The sequence below is a fragment of the Microcebus murinus genome, chromosome 12 (assembly GCF_040939455.1).
Source record: "Microcebus murinus isolate Inina chromosome 12, M.murinus_Inina_mat1.0, whole genome shotgun sequence".
NCBI classification, from domain to species: Eukaryota; Metazoa; Chordata; class Mammalia; order Primates; family Cheirogaleidae; genus Microcebus; species Microcebus murinus.
This window is the reverse complement of record NC_134115.1, coordinates 69,111,212-69,126,702: the sequence shown is the minus strand read 5'-3', so window position 1 is coordinate 69,126,702 and position 15,491 is coordinate 69,111,212. Positions and strand designations below refer to the sequence as shown.

At 40.9% G+C, this 15,491-nt stretch overlaps 1 protein-coding gene across 1 annotated transcript in view; it reads right to left on the bottom strand.

Moving 5' to 3' along the window:
- Window positions 1–8,886, bottom strand: part of RAD23B (RAD23 nucleotide excision repair protein B) — a 47,009-nt gene extending 38,123 nt beyond the window's left edge. The window contains exons 1-2 of the mRNA XM_012736782.2: window positions 8,767–8,886; window positions 8,385–8,552 (exon numbers count right to left, since the gene is read on the bottom strand). Of these exons, the coding sequence (XP_012592236.2) occupies window positions 8,385–8,450 (66 nt within the window). The 5' untranslated portion in view covers window positions 8,451–8,552; window positions 8,767–8,886. The remainder of the gene's footprint in view (window positions 1–8,384; window positions 8,553–8,766) is intronic.
- Window positions 8,887–15,491: the final 6,605 nt, after the last annotated feature.

Here is a 15,491-nt window from a genome sequence, read left to right as displayed (position 1 = left end):
CTATGCAATATAATGAATAAATGAAATATAACTATCTTTGAGGCAAAAAAAGCTAGTTGCTCTCTAGGTTCAGTGGCTCATGCCTAGCACTCTGGGAGGCCAAGGCAGGAGGACTGCTTGAGGTCAGAAGTTTAAGATCAGCCTGAGCTACAGTGAGATCCCACCTCTACAAAAACTAGAAAAATTAGCCAAGCGTGGTAGTGTGCGTGCCAGCTTCTCAGGAAGCTGAGGCAGGAGGATCACTGGATCCGAGGAGTTTTGAGGTCGCAATGAGCTATGATGATGCCGCTGAACTCTAGCCAGGGCAATAGAGCAAGACTGTCTCAAAAAAAGGAGAAAGGGGAGCTAGTTGCTAAGCAATTATTATTATTTTTAAAGCAGTATAGTTGTGTTTATGTATTATTTTTAAAAGGACTAGAAGGATATAGAGTCTATAGTGGCTATTTAGACCAGGGGCAAAAGCCTTTCACTTTTTACTTATATACCATATTCACTAACAGCCTGTACTATTTTAGTAATTTAGGGGAAATTGGAGTTTAAAGGAAAAAAAAGAGAAATTTCATTAAAAAAAAAGAGGTATGAGGCAGTTCTAATACCACATAGCCTAGTTAATTAAAAAGTAATAATAGCAACTGAATTTTGGCAATCAACCATTAGCAAAAGAAAAGATTCCCAAAGCCAAATATATTTACTAAAGGATTTCACAGATTTACACTGCAGGTAAAGCTTTGTCCTTTTTAGTTCTTTGGGTATTATCCTTCCTCTTGAGAAACTGGCAACAGCACCAAGAATTATTTCTTAAATTTCCCCCCCAAAGTAGGTTCCTGCTAGTTCTAAAAACACAATTTATGATAAAGACATCAGCTGACTTCAGTACAAACAGAAAAATCTCCCCATTGGACCCAAGGAATGAAAAAATGTAGGACAGAAAGAGTTTCTTTACTGAAACAATAACTGACAGTATAGTATTAATTATGTGAGAAGAAACAGACAGTAAACAAAGGCATTCTCAAATTGGGGTTATGATCCAAAGGGCTATTATTTCAAATATATGATTTGAAACCCAGAGCCCATTTTTCCCACAGAAACTATGTAAAATGGTATTTAAGGCTCTTAAGCCAACGTATACATGCCAACTTAATCTAAAGCCTAAATATTCCTAACAGTATGATTTCAACAAGACCAAAAGAGACATAGGAATTTGGAAACTGAATAAGCAGAAAACCCAACTGAATAAGTAGAAAACCCTGGAACTTTTAAAGTTTCTATAAAGGCAAAGAATGGATTTCTCCAGTGCACTAGCAAGAAAAAGCTGCCCACCAGAAGAAGTGTGTGTGTGGGGGGGGCAGTGACAAATAATAATTTTATCTACCTGTTTAAGCATCTAGGACCTGTTCATGTATATCAGTCTTTTGTAGCTGGTCTACCTCCTTTGCTGGAATAGGTTTACATAATGTTTAAAAGGTTTATAAAGTTCATTCAGTTGTAAAATTAGCTTTTGAGACACCACAGAAGGAATTTATTTATCCAAACTTACAAGGAACAGATGGTGTAATGTCCTTCAGAAGGATTCACTGTGCCATAGCAGGCTTAAATTTAGCAAATTTCTTTCAAAAGTTAACAGAAATTCTATCCACCACCCAACAAAATATTATCAATTTTCAAGCTAAAATGGCAGGACCTTGTTCACTGTTATTACACACTTTTTAAAATTGCTGATTATGTCAAACTGAGAGAATGAGACTATCTCATTCACACAAACCTTTCTCAGAAAGGATCAAAACAAAGGAAAAGAATGATCACTATAAAGGAATACTGATGAAAGTAAGATTTGTTTTCAAAAAAACTGCATAAGTTAGTTTTAATTTCACAATTCGCTAAATATTTTCAGGCAAATGATCTCACCTGATTTTCACAATAACTCTAAGGAAGCCAAGTCAATTATTACTCCCATTTTACTAATGAGGAGAGATTTTTAAAGACTTGTTACTCAAGGACACAAGACAAGGACAAAGTAGGAGGAAAACTCCCTTTCAGTTTAGGAATAGTATAGTGCATTTGAAAAGAGCCAAGATGTGGAAAAAAGTAAACAATCAAGAGATACTAGAGTTTTCCCGTGAGGGGGAGCAAGGAAATAGGGCAGTAGCTGAAGAGGGATGTAGAGACAAGGCAGGGTTTCATTAAGATGGGAAAAAATGTCTGCACAATCTAGAAATGAAAAAATCAGTGATACAGAAAAGGAGATCTGATGGAGTGATGTCCTTCCCAGATGACAGAGTTTGGGATACAGAGGAAAAGTCGAGGAACTGGCCTTAGACAGCACTATCCACAATAGACAGCATCTATGGTAAGAGGAGGCTAGCAGGTAGGTAACTATGGTAGAAACCTTGCATACAAATTCTGTCTTGCTTCTAAATTCTCAATAAAATAAAATTACAGTCATCAGCTAAAAATACAGAGAGAAGATAATATAAAATCTTCCCATCACAGGAAAAAACTGGACTAGTGAAATGTATGACTGCCAGGTACTACAACGAGGGCTCAATTAAGGTTAATGTTCATGAATTTAAGAGAGACAAGTCAACGTGGCTAGCAGTTTGTCTCTGGCTGCACTGTGCAAGCACAAAAGAGTTTCATCACATTTGGGGTTTTCTAAAGCAAGAACAGAGCACACCGCCAAGCACTGTTACTGTCCTAAGCAAGTACATTATTATCGCAAACACACATAATCTTCAAAATCCAATGAGGCTGGTACTTTCAGCACTGGTATCCTGCTTCTACAGATGAGGAAACAGGCATATACTGAGTAACTCGCCCCAGGTCACATAGCAAGTGGTACAGTCAATTCTACCTTCCAAAATATACTCCAGTTCTATCTACTTCTCTCCATCTCTACTCCTATTACCCTAGTTCAAGGCGCAAGTGCTTAAAACTATTGCATAGGCCTCCTAACTGATCCCCCTCTTTCACTCTTGCCCACCCGACCAGCCATTCTCCACCAGCATCAAAGTAACCCTAAAAGAAATGTCTCCCCTGCTTATAAAGGCTTTCCATTTTACCTTGAAAAACCTTAGCCTACAAAGCCCTACATGCTCTGACTCCTTGCCTAACTCTCTAAACTCTTACCCCTCACCTTAGCAATACAGGTCTTTTTTTGGATTCCCAAAACACACTCAAACTCTTAAAGGTCTTTGCCCTAGCTGTTTCCTACAGAAAACACTCTCATCTCTTACTGTTCATTATTATTCAGATGTCAGCTTAAAACTTACCTTATTCAGAAGGCCTTCTGTGATTAGTCGATTTAAAAGTAGCCACCTAGTCAAGCATTGTCTCATTACCTCATCCTATTTCAATTTTCTGCACAGCAGTTACCATTACCTGGTTCTTTAAACTTGTTTTTTTGACTGTTTTATCCCACTAAAATGTACACACCATGACAGCAGGGCCTGACATCTAGTGTGCCCAACAAATATTTGTTAAATAAATAAATCAACGTGCAAATACACTACATTGAGGAATCACTGATAGCTCACCAGAATGTACTCAATTCATTCAAAAGATCTTTACTCAATGGCTACTGTGCAAAAGCCTGGTGAAAATCATGTCAGATTTCCCAGTTTCTTCCTGTATTTTGCTCCACCAAAATGCCAAGAACCCTTAATTTCACCTCTGTGATATAGTTATTTTAATATATTTACTACTTAATGCTTTAATAATCTAGGAAACTCCCATAATATGGCACTATGTCTCGCATGACCATATGGAAAATGTAATAAACCACAATAGGAACTATTCACTAGTAAATGACAGCTAGCAAATACTGTATACAGAAAAAGTACTAAAGCAGTATTTTATAACAATCACTAACATTACAGAGACAAACCACAAAGTGAGGTTCATTCTTTGCAGCACACTAAATATGCTGTTTAAAAATTACAACTATTGTATCTTCACAAGTCTCTTATCCAAAATATCCTATGTATATACAGTTTTAATGCCACATATGTAGCAATAAAATCACATTTCAGTTTTTGCATTTAAAGTTTCATCTCAAGTTTACCGGGTTTTTGTGTGTTTTCAGTTATTCAAAGCACATAATCAGTGTCAAGCATTACCAAACTCAAGGATTAATCTGTGTAACACATACTCTTTTCTTTCATTTCAGTGAAGAAATAATGTACTGTAGTGCAACTATTTCCAAATTTTTATTTTTTAGACTGCCTTTCTTAATTAATAGTTTTAAGTAACACCAATACAAAAAACTAAGTAACTTTGGATCTGAACTTAAAAACTGGGTGTATTCTATTTCCCTCTAAATGTCCATCACACCAAATTTCAGAGTTAAGAATTTTATAGGAGGCCAGAGCGTGGGTGGATCGCTCAAGATCAGGAGTTCAAAACCAGCCTGAGTCAGAGCGAGACACCATCTCTACTAAAAAATAGAAAGAAAATTGGCCAACTAGGAATGTACAGAAAAAATTAGCCGGGCATGGGGCTGAGGCAGGAGGATTGCTTGAACCCATGAGTTTGAGGTTGCCATGAGCTAGGCTGACACCATGGCATTCTGGGCAACAGAGTGAGACTCTGTCTCAAAAAAAAAAAAAAGAATATTATAGGAGTAGTGGTCTATTAGATACCTCAGAATGCTTTAATATGCATGCTACCTAAATTTCTCCCACAATTTTTAAAGTAAATAATCTATTTAAAATAGAACACATAATGAAGAAAATCTCTTAGCAATGGTTTCCCCACTCCACACATACCACCTTTTCATTTTGTTTCCATACTGCTTGATTATCTTTTAAGAAAGGATGCATTACTATTGTAAAAATTAAAAAGACCTTTATAAAGGTTAACACTAAAGGCAGTGATCATGAACATACCATAGTAATGGTCAAGTAAATGGCACACTGGCTAATAAGTATAAGCAAGTTTTTGTGGTTAAAAAGGGGGAGGAATCATCACCCTTCAAAAACTAGAGCATATAAAACACCCTAAAAACAAATTTTTTTTTTGCTTTTTTCACTGTGTACATCCCCTACTCTCTAGCCACTGACCTTCGGCCAATAAGGATCCCATAAGACCCAGACTATGCCCTACATACATGTCCCTGCACTACTCCAGTCTTGCTAGCAAAGCTCACTAAACGTTTACTTCAGGCGTCCTCAAACTACTGCCCGAGGGCCACATGCGGTGTTTTTGCCCGTTTGTTTGTTTTTTTACTTCAAAATAAGATATGTACAGTGTGCATAGGAATTTGTTCATAGTATTTTTTTAAACTGTAGTCTGGCCCTCCAACAGTTTGAGGGACAGTGAACTGGCCCCGTTTAAAAAGTTTGAGGACCCCTGGCTTACTTGTTCAGCAAATGAATCACTCCCATGATTCCACTTATATTGCAGTCCTTTCTTCCATTTTTGTTCATGCTCATCTCAAGCTCACGAGAGTTTCTACAGTGGCTACCTTAAGTCACTTAATTTCCTTTGTTCCTTCCAGGTAAAAAACAAGGACAAACCTTTTGGGCAGTCCAAATACAGGCCTCAGAGGCCAAATCTGTTCATTTGAGATATTGCTATAGGTTAAATAAATAAAATCTTTTCTTTACTTTAGATCTACTTCTAATATCCTGATTACCCAGTTCTCACAACAAATCAGAAACAGGACACTTAGTGTTGCTCTATATTAATATAATTTTCACTCTTTCTTTTCTTACTGGAATTCGAACATACTATATCAAAAATAAATAAATCGGCCAGGCTCGGTGGCTCACGCCTGTAACACTCTGGGAGGCCGAGGCAGGAAGATCCTTTGAGTTCAGGAGCTTGAGACCAGCCTGAGCAAGAGTGAGACCCCATCTCTACTAAAAAAAATAGAAAGAAATTAGCTGGACAACTAAAAAATATACAAATATATACATAAAAAAAATCAGCCAGCACAGTAGCGCATGCCTGTAGGCCAGCTACTCAGGAGGCTGAAGCAGGAGGCTCTCTTGAGCCCAAGAGTTTGACGTTGCTGTGAGCTAGGCTAAGGCCACAGCACTCCAGCCCAGGCAACAAAGTGAGACTTTCTCAAAAATAAATAAATACAAAATAAAAATAAATAAATGGAATTAAAATAGTCTTAAAAAACACTTCTGAAACTTAAAGCCATAAAAATAAAATGGATAGGTCATTTAATGTAAACATTCTTAAATACTTTAATTTCTTGCCCTAGACTACTAGTATTAGTTTTTTTCTTTCTACGATACAGTCTTTACAAAGGTAATAATATTTTTTTTTTCCCTGAGTTGGGCTGATGTAAAGGTAATAATATTAATAGTATTAATTTTTATGTTTATATTGATAGCAACAAAATTATATTTACATAAATAGCAACAAAAGCTGAAGAAGCCACTCTGCAACAACGAGCTTTCTGGAAAATATATTTCTAGAAGTATAACATATTACATTCCCTTGGAAATAAACTGAGAAACCACAAAAATAGTTAAGAATTTATACAATACAGGTAAAGTACTGGCTCTAAGATAATACCGTATGCATAAAGTGCCTGAAGAGTTGTATACAAGTCTTACAGAACATAAATATTTTAGTGCAACTGTAGAAACAGCCACTGTATAATGTTAATAAACCCACAGATATTCCCTCCCTACCAAAATCCTTTAGTTTCAGTTCTGGAATTATTCTGAGTATTATAAGCTACTGTGGCACCAACATTTATTACCACAAAAAACCAAAGTCAAATAGACATTTTATGTAGATTGTATAAAATCATTAAACAGACAACCCCATTTTAACTTTTATCCTTCGATCTATTAGTATTTACTATACCATAAAGAAATAGTCAAGAAGGATTTGATTCCATTTGAAATATCAGTCCACAGGATGTTGTTAATTACTTCTGAGGACACTGAAAAGTTTCTCGTGTATAACATATCTACTGTACCTTTAAGAATTTATAGCACAGCATACATCTATCTACATATAATGAAATATTTTGAAATCAAATATTTTTTGTGCCACAATTCCCAAAAGGTTGGGAACTCTCCTCATTCCATAAAGACGTAGAAAACTTTAGATGATTAAATGATAGGTTAAAGATAACATTGTATCTTCACTCAAAAGTATCCATTGTTTAAATAATCGATTCCATTTATTGAGCACCAACTAAATATGTACCATTTAATCCTCACACAATACAGGTATTATCCCTAACGCACAGAGGATGAAACTAAGAGTTATTTGCCCAAGGTCATAGCAAGTAAGAGCCACAGATGGAACTCAGGTCTGTTTAATTAACACCGAGGCCCCTGATCGTCACTCAAAATAAAATCAACTATTTTTAAAAATATAGATGGGCAGAAACTTGCTTGTTTAAACTTAGTATTATGACAATCTTAACGGTGTATTCCAGAACATAAGCAGTAAATTTACACACATGGTATTTTTAGATTCTTGGCATAAAGTTGTATTGACTTCAACAGTTTCTCTTTTTGCAGTCACAAATACAGAATAATTTATAACGTAGACTTCTGAAGTGTTTTAAGACTTCAATTGCAGAAGGGATTCAAAGTTTTTACGTTCTTTTTTCCCCCTTGAAATGCTAACACATAGGACCCGTTAAATCCGGAGTTGAGTTTGAGCCTCGATTTGAAGGGATCTAATGCAAAAATTTTCACCACCAAAGAGGCCTCAAAGTGCAATCTATGCACTTTAGGTATGGGTTTGGTGGCGGGAGCACGACAGCAGAACCATTCAAGATACATGCAAATAAAAGGGTTAACAAAATCCAGAGGGAAGGGGGCAAAGAATTCATTTTCACCACTACTCACCTCTCTCTCTCAGCGGCAGACGAAACCTGATACTTTTTAAGGCTCATCATCTCGGGTTACCAACTCTTAGACCTCTGCGCCTAACCAGGTCCACACAGAAGTAGTGGCGACGCCTACATTTCCCTCCCCCACCTGTGCAACCACACCAAGAAACCAGGCTCCACCGCCGAGGCTGCCCCGACCTCCCCTCCCCTCCCCCTCCGGCCACACTACTGCAAGCCCCAGACCCAGGCCTCCAGTGCCCCGCGGGCGTGTGCTCCACGCCATCTGCCACCAGGCCTACAGCGTCCGGCCACTGCTTCCCCCTTCTCGTGCCACAAAGCCTGCAGCCAACCCGCGAGGCTCGGGTCTGCCGCACGCCGCCGGGCCGGCCCCCGGACCCCAGCCCCGCGCCCTCCGGGTGCTCCCGAGGCGCCCCCCACTGGGGCGCACGGCCAGGCCCAGCTCCCCCGCCCGCGCGCAGCTGTCCCCCGCCCAGGCCCGGCGGGCCCCTCACTCTCCCCGCGGCCCGCACGCGGCCGCCCCCGCCCCGGGCCCCGCGCTCCCCGCCGCTCATACCGTCTCCTCTGGGTCGATGTCTATCTTGAAGGTCTGCTGCTGGAGGGTCTTCAGGGTGACCTGCATGGTGCCTCCGCGCAGCTCCGCTGCCGGGCCTGCGCCGGGTGCTGGCCGCTGGGCGGGGTCTGTGGCCTGGCGGGGCCCGGGGTCGCCCGCGCTCCTCGCGCTCTAGGGAAGAAGGCGGTGGGGGTGGGGGCTTGTCACATTCGCCCAGCAGAGCGGCCTCTCCCCCAGCCGCCCCGGGCCGCGCCGCTCTCTCCGCGACTGCGGCCTTCCCGGAGAGCTCGGGCAGCCGTGCTTCCTCACGCCCCGGGCGCCGGCCACTGAGTCTGCAGGAGGCGCGAAGGGCGCTGCGAGACAAGCAGAGAATCCGCTAGCTCACCACAGGATGGTGGCCGCCATCATCGTGACTCGCCGAGACGTGCCCCCTCCCCCACCCGAAAAACCTGGGGGATGGGGCCGGGCTAGAGAAGCACGCAGGCGTAGGGCGCGGGCGACGCCGTGCGCAAGCGCGGCCCAGAGCTCCGCCCCGGAATTGGGGGCGGAGCGGATTGCGTTTATGGAATGTCAGCGTCCCGAATCGAGCGTGCGCAGGCGCACACCGTAGGCGTCGGGGGCTCTCTGGGCTTCCTCGTCGAGTCTCCAGCCCGGGCATTCTCCTCGCGTCGCCGCTCCGCCCACGTCCGACTCCGCCCGGCTGACGAAGTTGCGCAATCCGTAGCCGGGGAAGCGCTACGTGGAAACCCGTCTGAGTAGCTGCTGAGTCCTGGAGCTGGGGGACTAGAGGGCTGTAGGTGGGGCGGAGTTTCAGCGAAAGTTGGTGGCGGTAACCGCAGCAATGGGCCTACACTTGCGGGGCGCTTGCAGAGGGGCTGAGCCTTCGTGGTGTCCACTGGTTTCTTGAATGTGAGAGCACAGACCCCAGCGCCGGACTGTCTGGCTTCACATTCTGTCTTCTCTCACACTAGCCTTGAGACGTGGGCCTAAACAGGAGGACCGATTTAAAGCGAAGGTCAAGTTATCTCACTCCTCCGGACACTTCTGTCCGATGGCTCCCCTCTCATCCGGTGAAAGTCAGAGTTCTTAGAGCTGGATGCGTTAGCCCCTCACCTTTCACCGCATCGCCTCCCTCTCCCCCGCATGCGGTGGTTGCGTGGCATTCATGTGCTCCCGCCTAAGGGCCTTCCTTTGCACTTGCTGATCCGGCAACTCCTCCTTAAATCGTTGTTCAAATGTCGCCTTCTCTGATAGGTTCACTGTGGCTGCCCTACTTAAAATCTTAAAACCTGTCTATAGGGTTTTTTTTTTTCCTATAGCATTTATCCCCTTCTAATTAACCATAAAATATACCTGCTATTATGTTTGTTAAATCTCTCCCTTTCCTCCAAACCCCAGCCTGAAGCTGCACAAAGGCAAAGATTTTTGTTCATTGATCTTTCTCCAGTACATAAAAAACATGCTTGGCACATTACAGACACACAACAAATATTTGTGGAAGAGTTGAATGTGCTTCCGGTTCCTCAGCAGTAAAATAGGGATAGTAATGGCACTCACCTTATTGATTATAGGAGGTAGGCATTGAAAAATATATGTAAAATCTTAGGAGGGGAAACATAGTCAACAGCCCTTAAGCGGTTAGCTACCGGTAGTATGCCCATTTGCAGATGAGAAAATGAAATACAGAGATGTTGAGTAAACTACTGACAGATCCAGAACAACCCAGGCAGAATGACTCCAGAGCCTGTGTTCCTAGGTGCCGAGCTATTCTGCCTCTAAATAGCTATTCTGCCTCTAACTTAACATGGTTCAACTGTAAAACCAGTTACTTGAGTTTCAAGTGAAAGCTAAGTGAAAAAGAAGAAAAAAAATGGTTACCATTAAACCACTACTTCTGCGACCAATTACAAATTATGTCTCTGGTTCAGCATCATCACTGATACAAAGTCACTGCTTGGTTTTCCATGGATCCTAGGAGCTCATATATAATTCTTCCACGAAATTGCCTAACCAACCTCCTCTCTCTGTACTAAGCTGGTATTTCCCCTTTGACAGCACATATCTCCCTGCACTGTAATTAAATATATCATCCTCTGCCCTCTGTCTTCCTGTATATCTACTCTTACTCACCAGGTGATCTCATCTTGGCCCTTGTTTTGAAGTACCTCCAGCCTGGACCTCTCCCCTTAGCAACAGATAGAGTTAGCCAATTGCCTAAACAATATTTTTTTACTTGAATATATAACAAGCCTCTGAAACTTAACATGGCCAAACAGAATGATTGATTTCTCTCTGGACCTCCCTTCCTCCTGCAGTTGCTCCTCTCTCGGTTTTCTTCATCTTAATTTATGTCCCCACAATCTACATAGGTGCTCAGATAAAAAATCTAGTCTTTATCCCTAATAAATCTCTTTCCTCCCTCACCCACCTACGACATCTAATCCATTATCAAGTCTTTTCAACTTTATTTTCCAAACTATATCCCCAATTTAGCCATTTTTCACCATTTCTCCTACAGCTGTAGACTAATCCACCATTATCCTTCACCTGCCTCCCAACTGGTCTCTCCACTTCCACTCTTTTCCCCCAGCAGCCTCCCCAGTAGCCAGAGTGGTCTTTTAAAACCATAAATCAGAGCATGTCACATCTATGCTCAATACCTATTTAAATAAAATTCAAACTCTTTACATGGCCTTAGAGACCCCACATGAGCTGACTCTTACCAAATTCTCTGACCTAATCTTTCTCCCTTCTCCCTCTCATTCACTGTCATCCCTCTGCACTGGCTTTCTTTCATCCCTCAAGCAAGCTAAGCTGATTCTAGTCACAGGGCTTTTGCACTTCACATTCCTTCAGCGTGAAACTCTCTTTCCAGATCTCTGAATGGCTAACTCCTTTTCATCTCCAGGTTCCGAGTCAAATTTTACTTCCTTAGAAAGGACTTCTCCAAAAATTTAACAATATATAATAAACATATTTTAAGCCTTTTCTCTAGCTAAGACACTTGCTGTTTGGGGAAAGGCACTCACTGTCTTATTCACAGCTATTTTCTCAGCACCTAGAACAGTGCCTGGAACACAGTAGGTCATCAGTAACGTATGTTGACTGACTGCCAACTCATTTGTAAGCTCCATGAGCCCAGGTGTTATGTCCTGTTCATCATCATCAGAATCTAGCACAATTTGGATGCCCCATATATGTTGATTGAAAACATGAAGTCACTTTAGTTATAGTTTACAAGTTGTAAGAAGATGTGAAAATATTTTTAAAACTGGAATATGCTATGAAAGTTATATTAAAACCTTGCTACAACTACTATTGTTTATCTGCAGAAAGAAAGGAAGGAGAAAGATGCCTTTCTGTATATGAGTGTATGCAAAAAAAAAAAACAATATAGATGAGACAGTCTGCCCTGTTTGAAAAAAAAAAAAAAAAAGAAAAAAAAAAAACAATATAGAAAGAGATTGATTGAAAATAAAAGTCCCCTCCCAGAAATAAGCATTGTTTTGAGCATCTTTTAAAACTTTCTAGATATATTACAAGAATCTATTTCCCCAAATACAGTTGATACATTGCTTAATGATGGGGATATGTTCTGAGAAATACATTCTTAGGCAATTCCATCATCATGTGAACGTAGTAGAGTATACTTACACAAACCTAGATGGTGTAGCCTACCACACAGCTAAGTTATATGGTATAGCCTATTGCTTCTAGGCTGAACCTCTACACCGTATTACTGTACTGAATACTGTAGGCAGTGTAACATAATGGTAAGTATTAGTGTATTTAAGTAGATCTAAACACAGAAAAAGTACAGTAAAAATACGATATAAAAGATTTAAAAAATGGTACACCTGTATAGAGCACTTACCATGAATGGAGCTTGCAGAACTGGTAGTTGCTCTGGGGAAATGAGTGAATGAGTAGTGAGTGAATGTGAAAGTCTAGGACATTACTATATACTACTATAGACTTTATCAACCCTGCACATTTAGGCTGCCCAAATTTATTAAAAATTGTTTTTTTCTTCAATAATTAGCTTACTATACATTTTATAAACTTTTTAAGTTTTTTAACTTTTTGATTATTTTATAATAGCTTAAAACACAAACACATTGCGTAGCTATACAAAAATATTTTCTTTATTCCGTAAACTTTTTTTCTATTTAAAAAAATTTCCTTTAATTTTTAAACTTTTTTTGTTACAAACTAAAACACAAACACATGCATTAGCCTAGGCCTATGCAAGGTCAGGATCATCAATGTCACTTTCACCTCCACATCTTGTCTCACTGGAAGGTCTTACAGGGCAATAACACACATAAAACAAGCAGTCATCTATGATAACAATGCCTTCTTCTGGAACATCTCCTGAAAGACATGCCTGAGGCTGTTTTACAGTTAGCTTTTTTAAAAAAATAAACAGAAGGAGTAAACTCTAAAATAATGATAAAGAGTATAGTACATAAATTCATAAAGCAGTAACAATTATTTATTATCATTATCAAGTGTTATTAATATATACTGTACATAATTGTATGTACTATATTTTTATATAATTGGCAGTGCAGCAAGTGTGTTTATACCAGCATCACTGCAAACATGTGAGTAATGCATTGTGCTATGATGACGTTATGACAAACAACGCATCACTAGGCAATAGGAATTTTTCAGCTCCATAATAATCTTATGAAACCATCTCGTATGTGTGATTAGTCATTAACTGAAACACCATTTTGCTATCGTTGTGGTAACAGTAGATTTTTAATGCCAATTAATTAAAATATTCACCCAATATCATTTTCTAAAGTACAATGTTAAGATAAAATTGTTTTGATTTTATTTCTAGAAGAACTTCATGCTAGACATACCCACTCTTGACCCAATAACATATGTTGGACAGACTCAGCCTCCCTGTGAGATGTAGTTGTCTGAGCCTAAAGTCCCACAGTTCACATGCTACGTAATAAGACCCCCACCCCATCCCTAATACAAAACCTACCAAGGTGAGACCCTTGTCAACAAGACCTTATGGGCTGGGCCTTGGGCATCCCTTCTAGAGTTATTGGGCCAGGATAAAAGGATGGGGAGGAGGTTGTTAATTCCAAATGCTTGGCAACATGCTAGGAAATTTTGCTTGCATTTTTGGAAATCCATCAAATGGCTTCAGGGGAATAGGATGAGCAAGAGGAGATGCAGCAGCTGCTGACTTAGAAAATACCAGCGTGAAAATGCCAGACTTCAAACCACTCATTCGACAAATACTAATAGTTTTCAAAACTCTCTCCATGCCAGGAGCTGTTCTGGGTGCTGGGGATACAGTAGGGAACAAAACAAAGTCCCTGCTGCATGGAGTTTATATTCTAGTGGGATAATAAATACTTAAACAGATAATGAACTAGAAATAAAAAAATACAATTCATCAGGTAATGGTAAGTACTATATTTTATTTAAGCGTGTGAAGAGGATGAATAGAAAAGGAATGTTGCCACACAATGTGCCAGATAGGTTTCGTTCCCACCCCACCCCCCATCATTCTTTCTTGCCCCTTCTTCACCCAGCAATTAGCCCCAAGAGACTGACCTATACGGTTACCTCAGCTGGCTTTCTGGAGAGTCTCAGGAGATGGGATGGAGGGAGGAGAGTGAAGCTATGGAATTTATTCTTTGTGGTTGGCAATGTGCTTGATACAGGATCATTGCTTCTGTAAGGTGGCTTCTTTTCAGGAGATTCTCTTCTTCCTGGTTCTGGTCACTCAAAGCAGAGTGACCTAGAGTCACCTAGACCCTTCAGGCCTAGAGGGCCCTTATTTCTCATTCGGGGGGACTGTATTCTCCCTGCAGGATCCCTGTGCACTCTCTCATATCTTTGTAAACAGTCCCTTTTGAATCTTCATGGAATATACCTATATTAGTTTCCTAAGGCTGCCAGTAACGAAGTGCCACAAACTGGGTGGCTTAAAACAACCAGAATTTATTATCTCACAGTTCTGGTGGCTTGAAGCCCAAAATCAAGTTGTTAGCAGGGCTGTGCTCCCTCTGAGGTTTGTCAGGGTGAATTCTTTCCTATATTTTTCTAGCTTCTTTTGGTTTTACGGCAATCCCTGGTGTTCCTTGGCTTGTAGCTACAGCACTCCAATCTCTGTCTCTAACATCATATGCTTTTCTGCCCTTGTGTGTCTGTGCTCCTGTACCTCTCTCTGTTTGTTTCAACACGGGGTCTCACTCTGTTGTCTGGGCTAGGATACAATAGCATCATCATAGCTTATTACAAACTACTAGGCTCAAACAGTCATTCTGCCTTAGCCTTCCAAGTAGCTGGGACTACAGGCACACACCATGAGGCTCACCTGGCTACATTTTTTTTCCCCTAGTTTTTGTTGAGATAGGCTCTTGCTATGTTGCTCAGGCTGGTCTTGAACTCTTGGCTTCCGGCAGTCCTCCCTCCCCAGCCTCCCAAAGTGCTAGGATTATACCCGTGAGCCACTCTACCCAGCCATCTCTCTCCCTCTCTATTTTTTTTTTAGAGACAGGATCTCACTTTGTCACCCAGACTGGAATGCAGTGGCACGATCATAGCTCACTGCAGCCTCAAACTCCTGGGCTTAAGCAATTCTCTCACCTCAGTCTCTTGAGTAGCTACAGGCGTGTGCCACCATGCCTGGCCCTGTGTCTCTTCTTAGAAAAGCACCAGTCATGTTGGGTTAAGGGCTCACTCTATTCCCAAATGACTTTATCTAACCAATTGCATCTGTAATGACCCCAATTTCAAATAAGGTCACATTCTGAGGTACTAAGGTTTAGGTCCTATATTTTGTGAGAGGGGAGCATAATTTACCTTATAAAAATACCTAATTTGAATGTGACATCTGTTTTTTTGCTGAGACCTTGCCTAATGTACAGGTTAATCAACAAAGTATCCCTAATGGGCTGATACTAGAGTAGAGAGAAGCAAGAGGGGCAGGCATGCAGATACTGGGGGAAAATAGAGGGAACCAAATAGAGGGAACAGCACTAATAGCCATAAATGTTCATACTCCTATAGCAGTTGTGATGTGCAGATGCACAGCCATTAGGTAGAAGCATCCTTGATGTATTGGAGGAATAA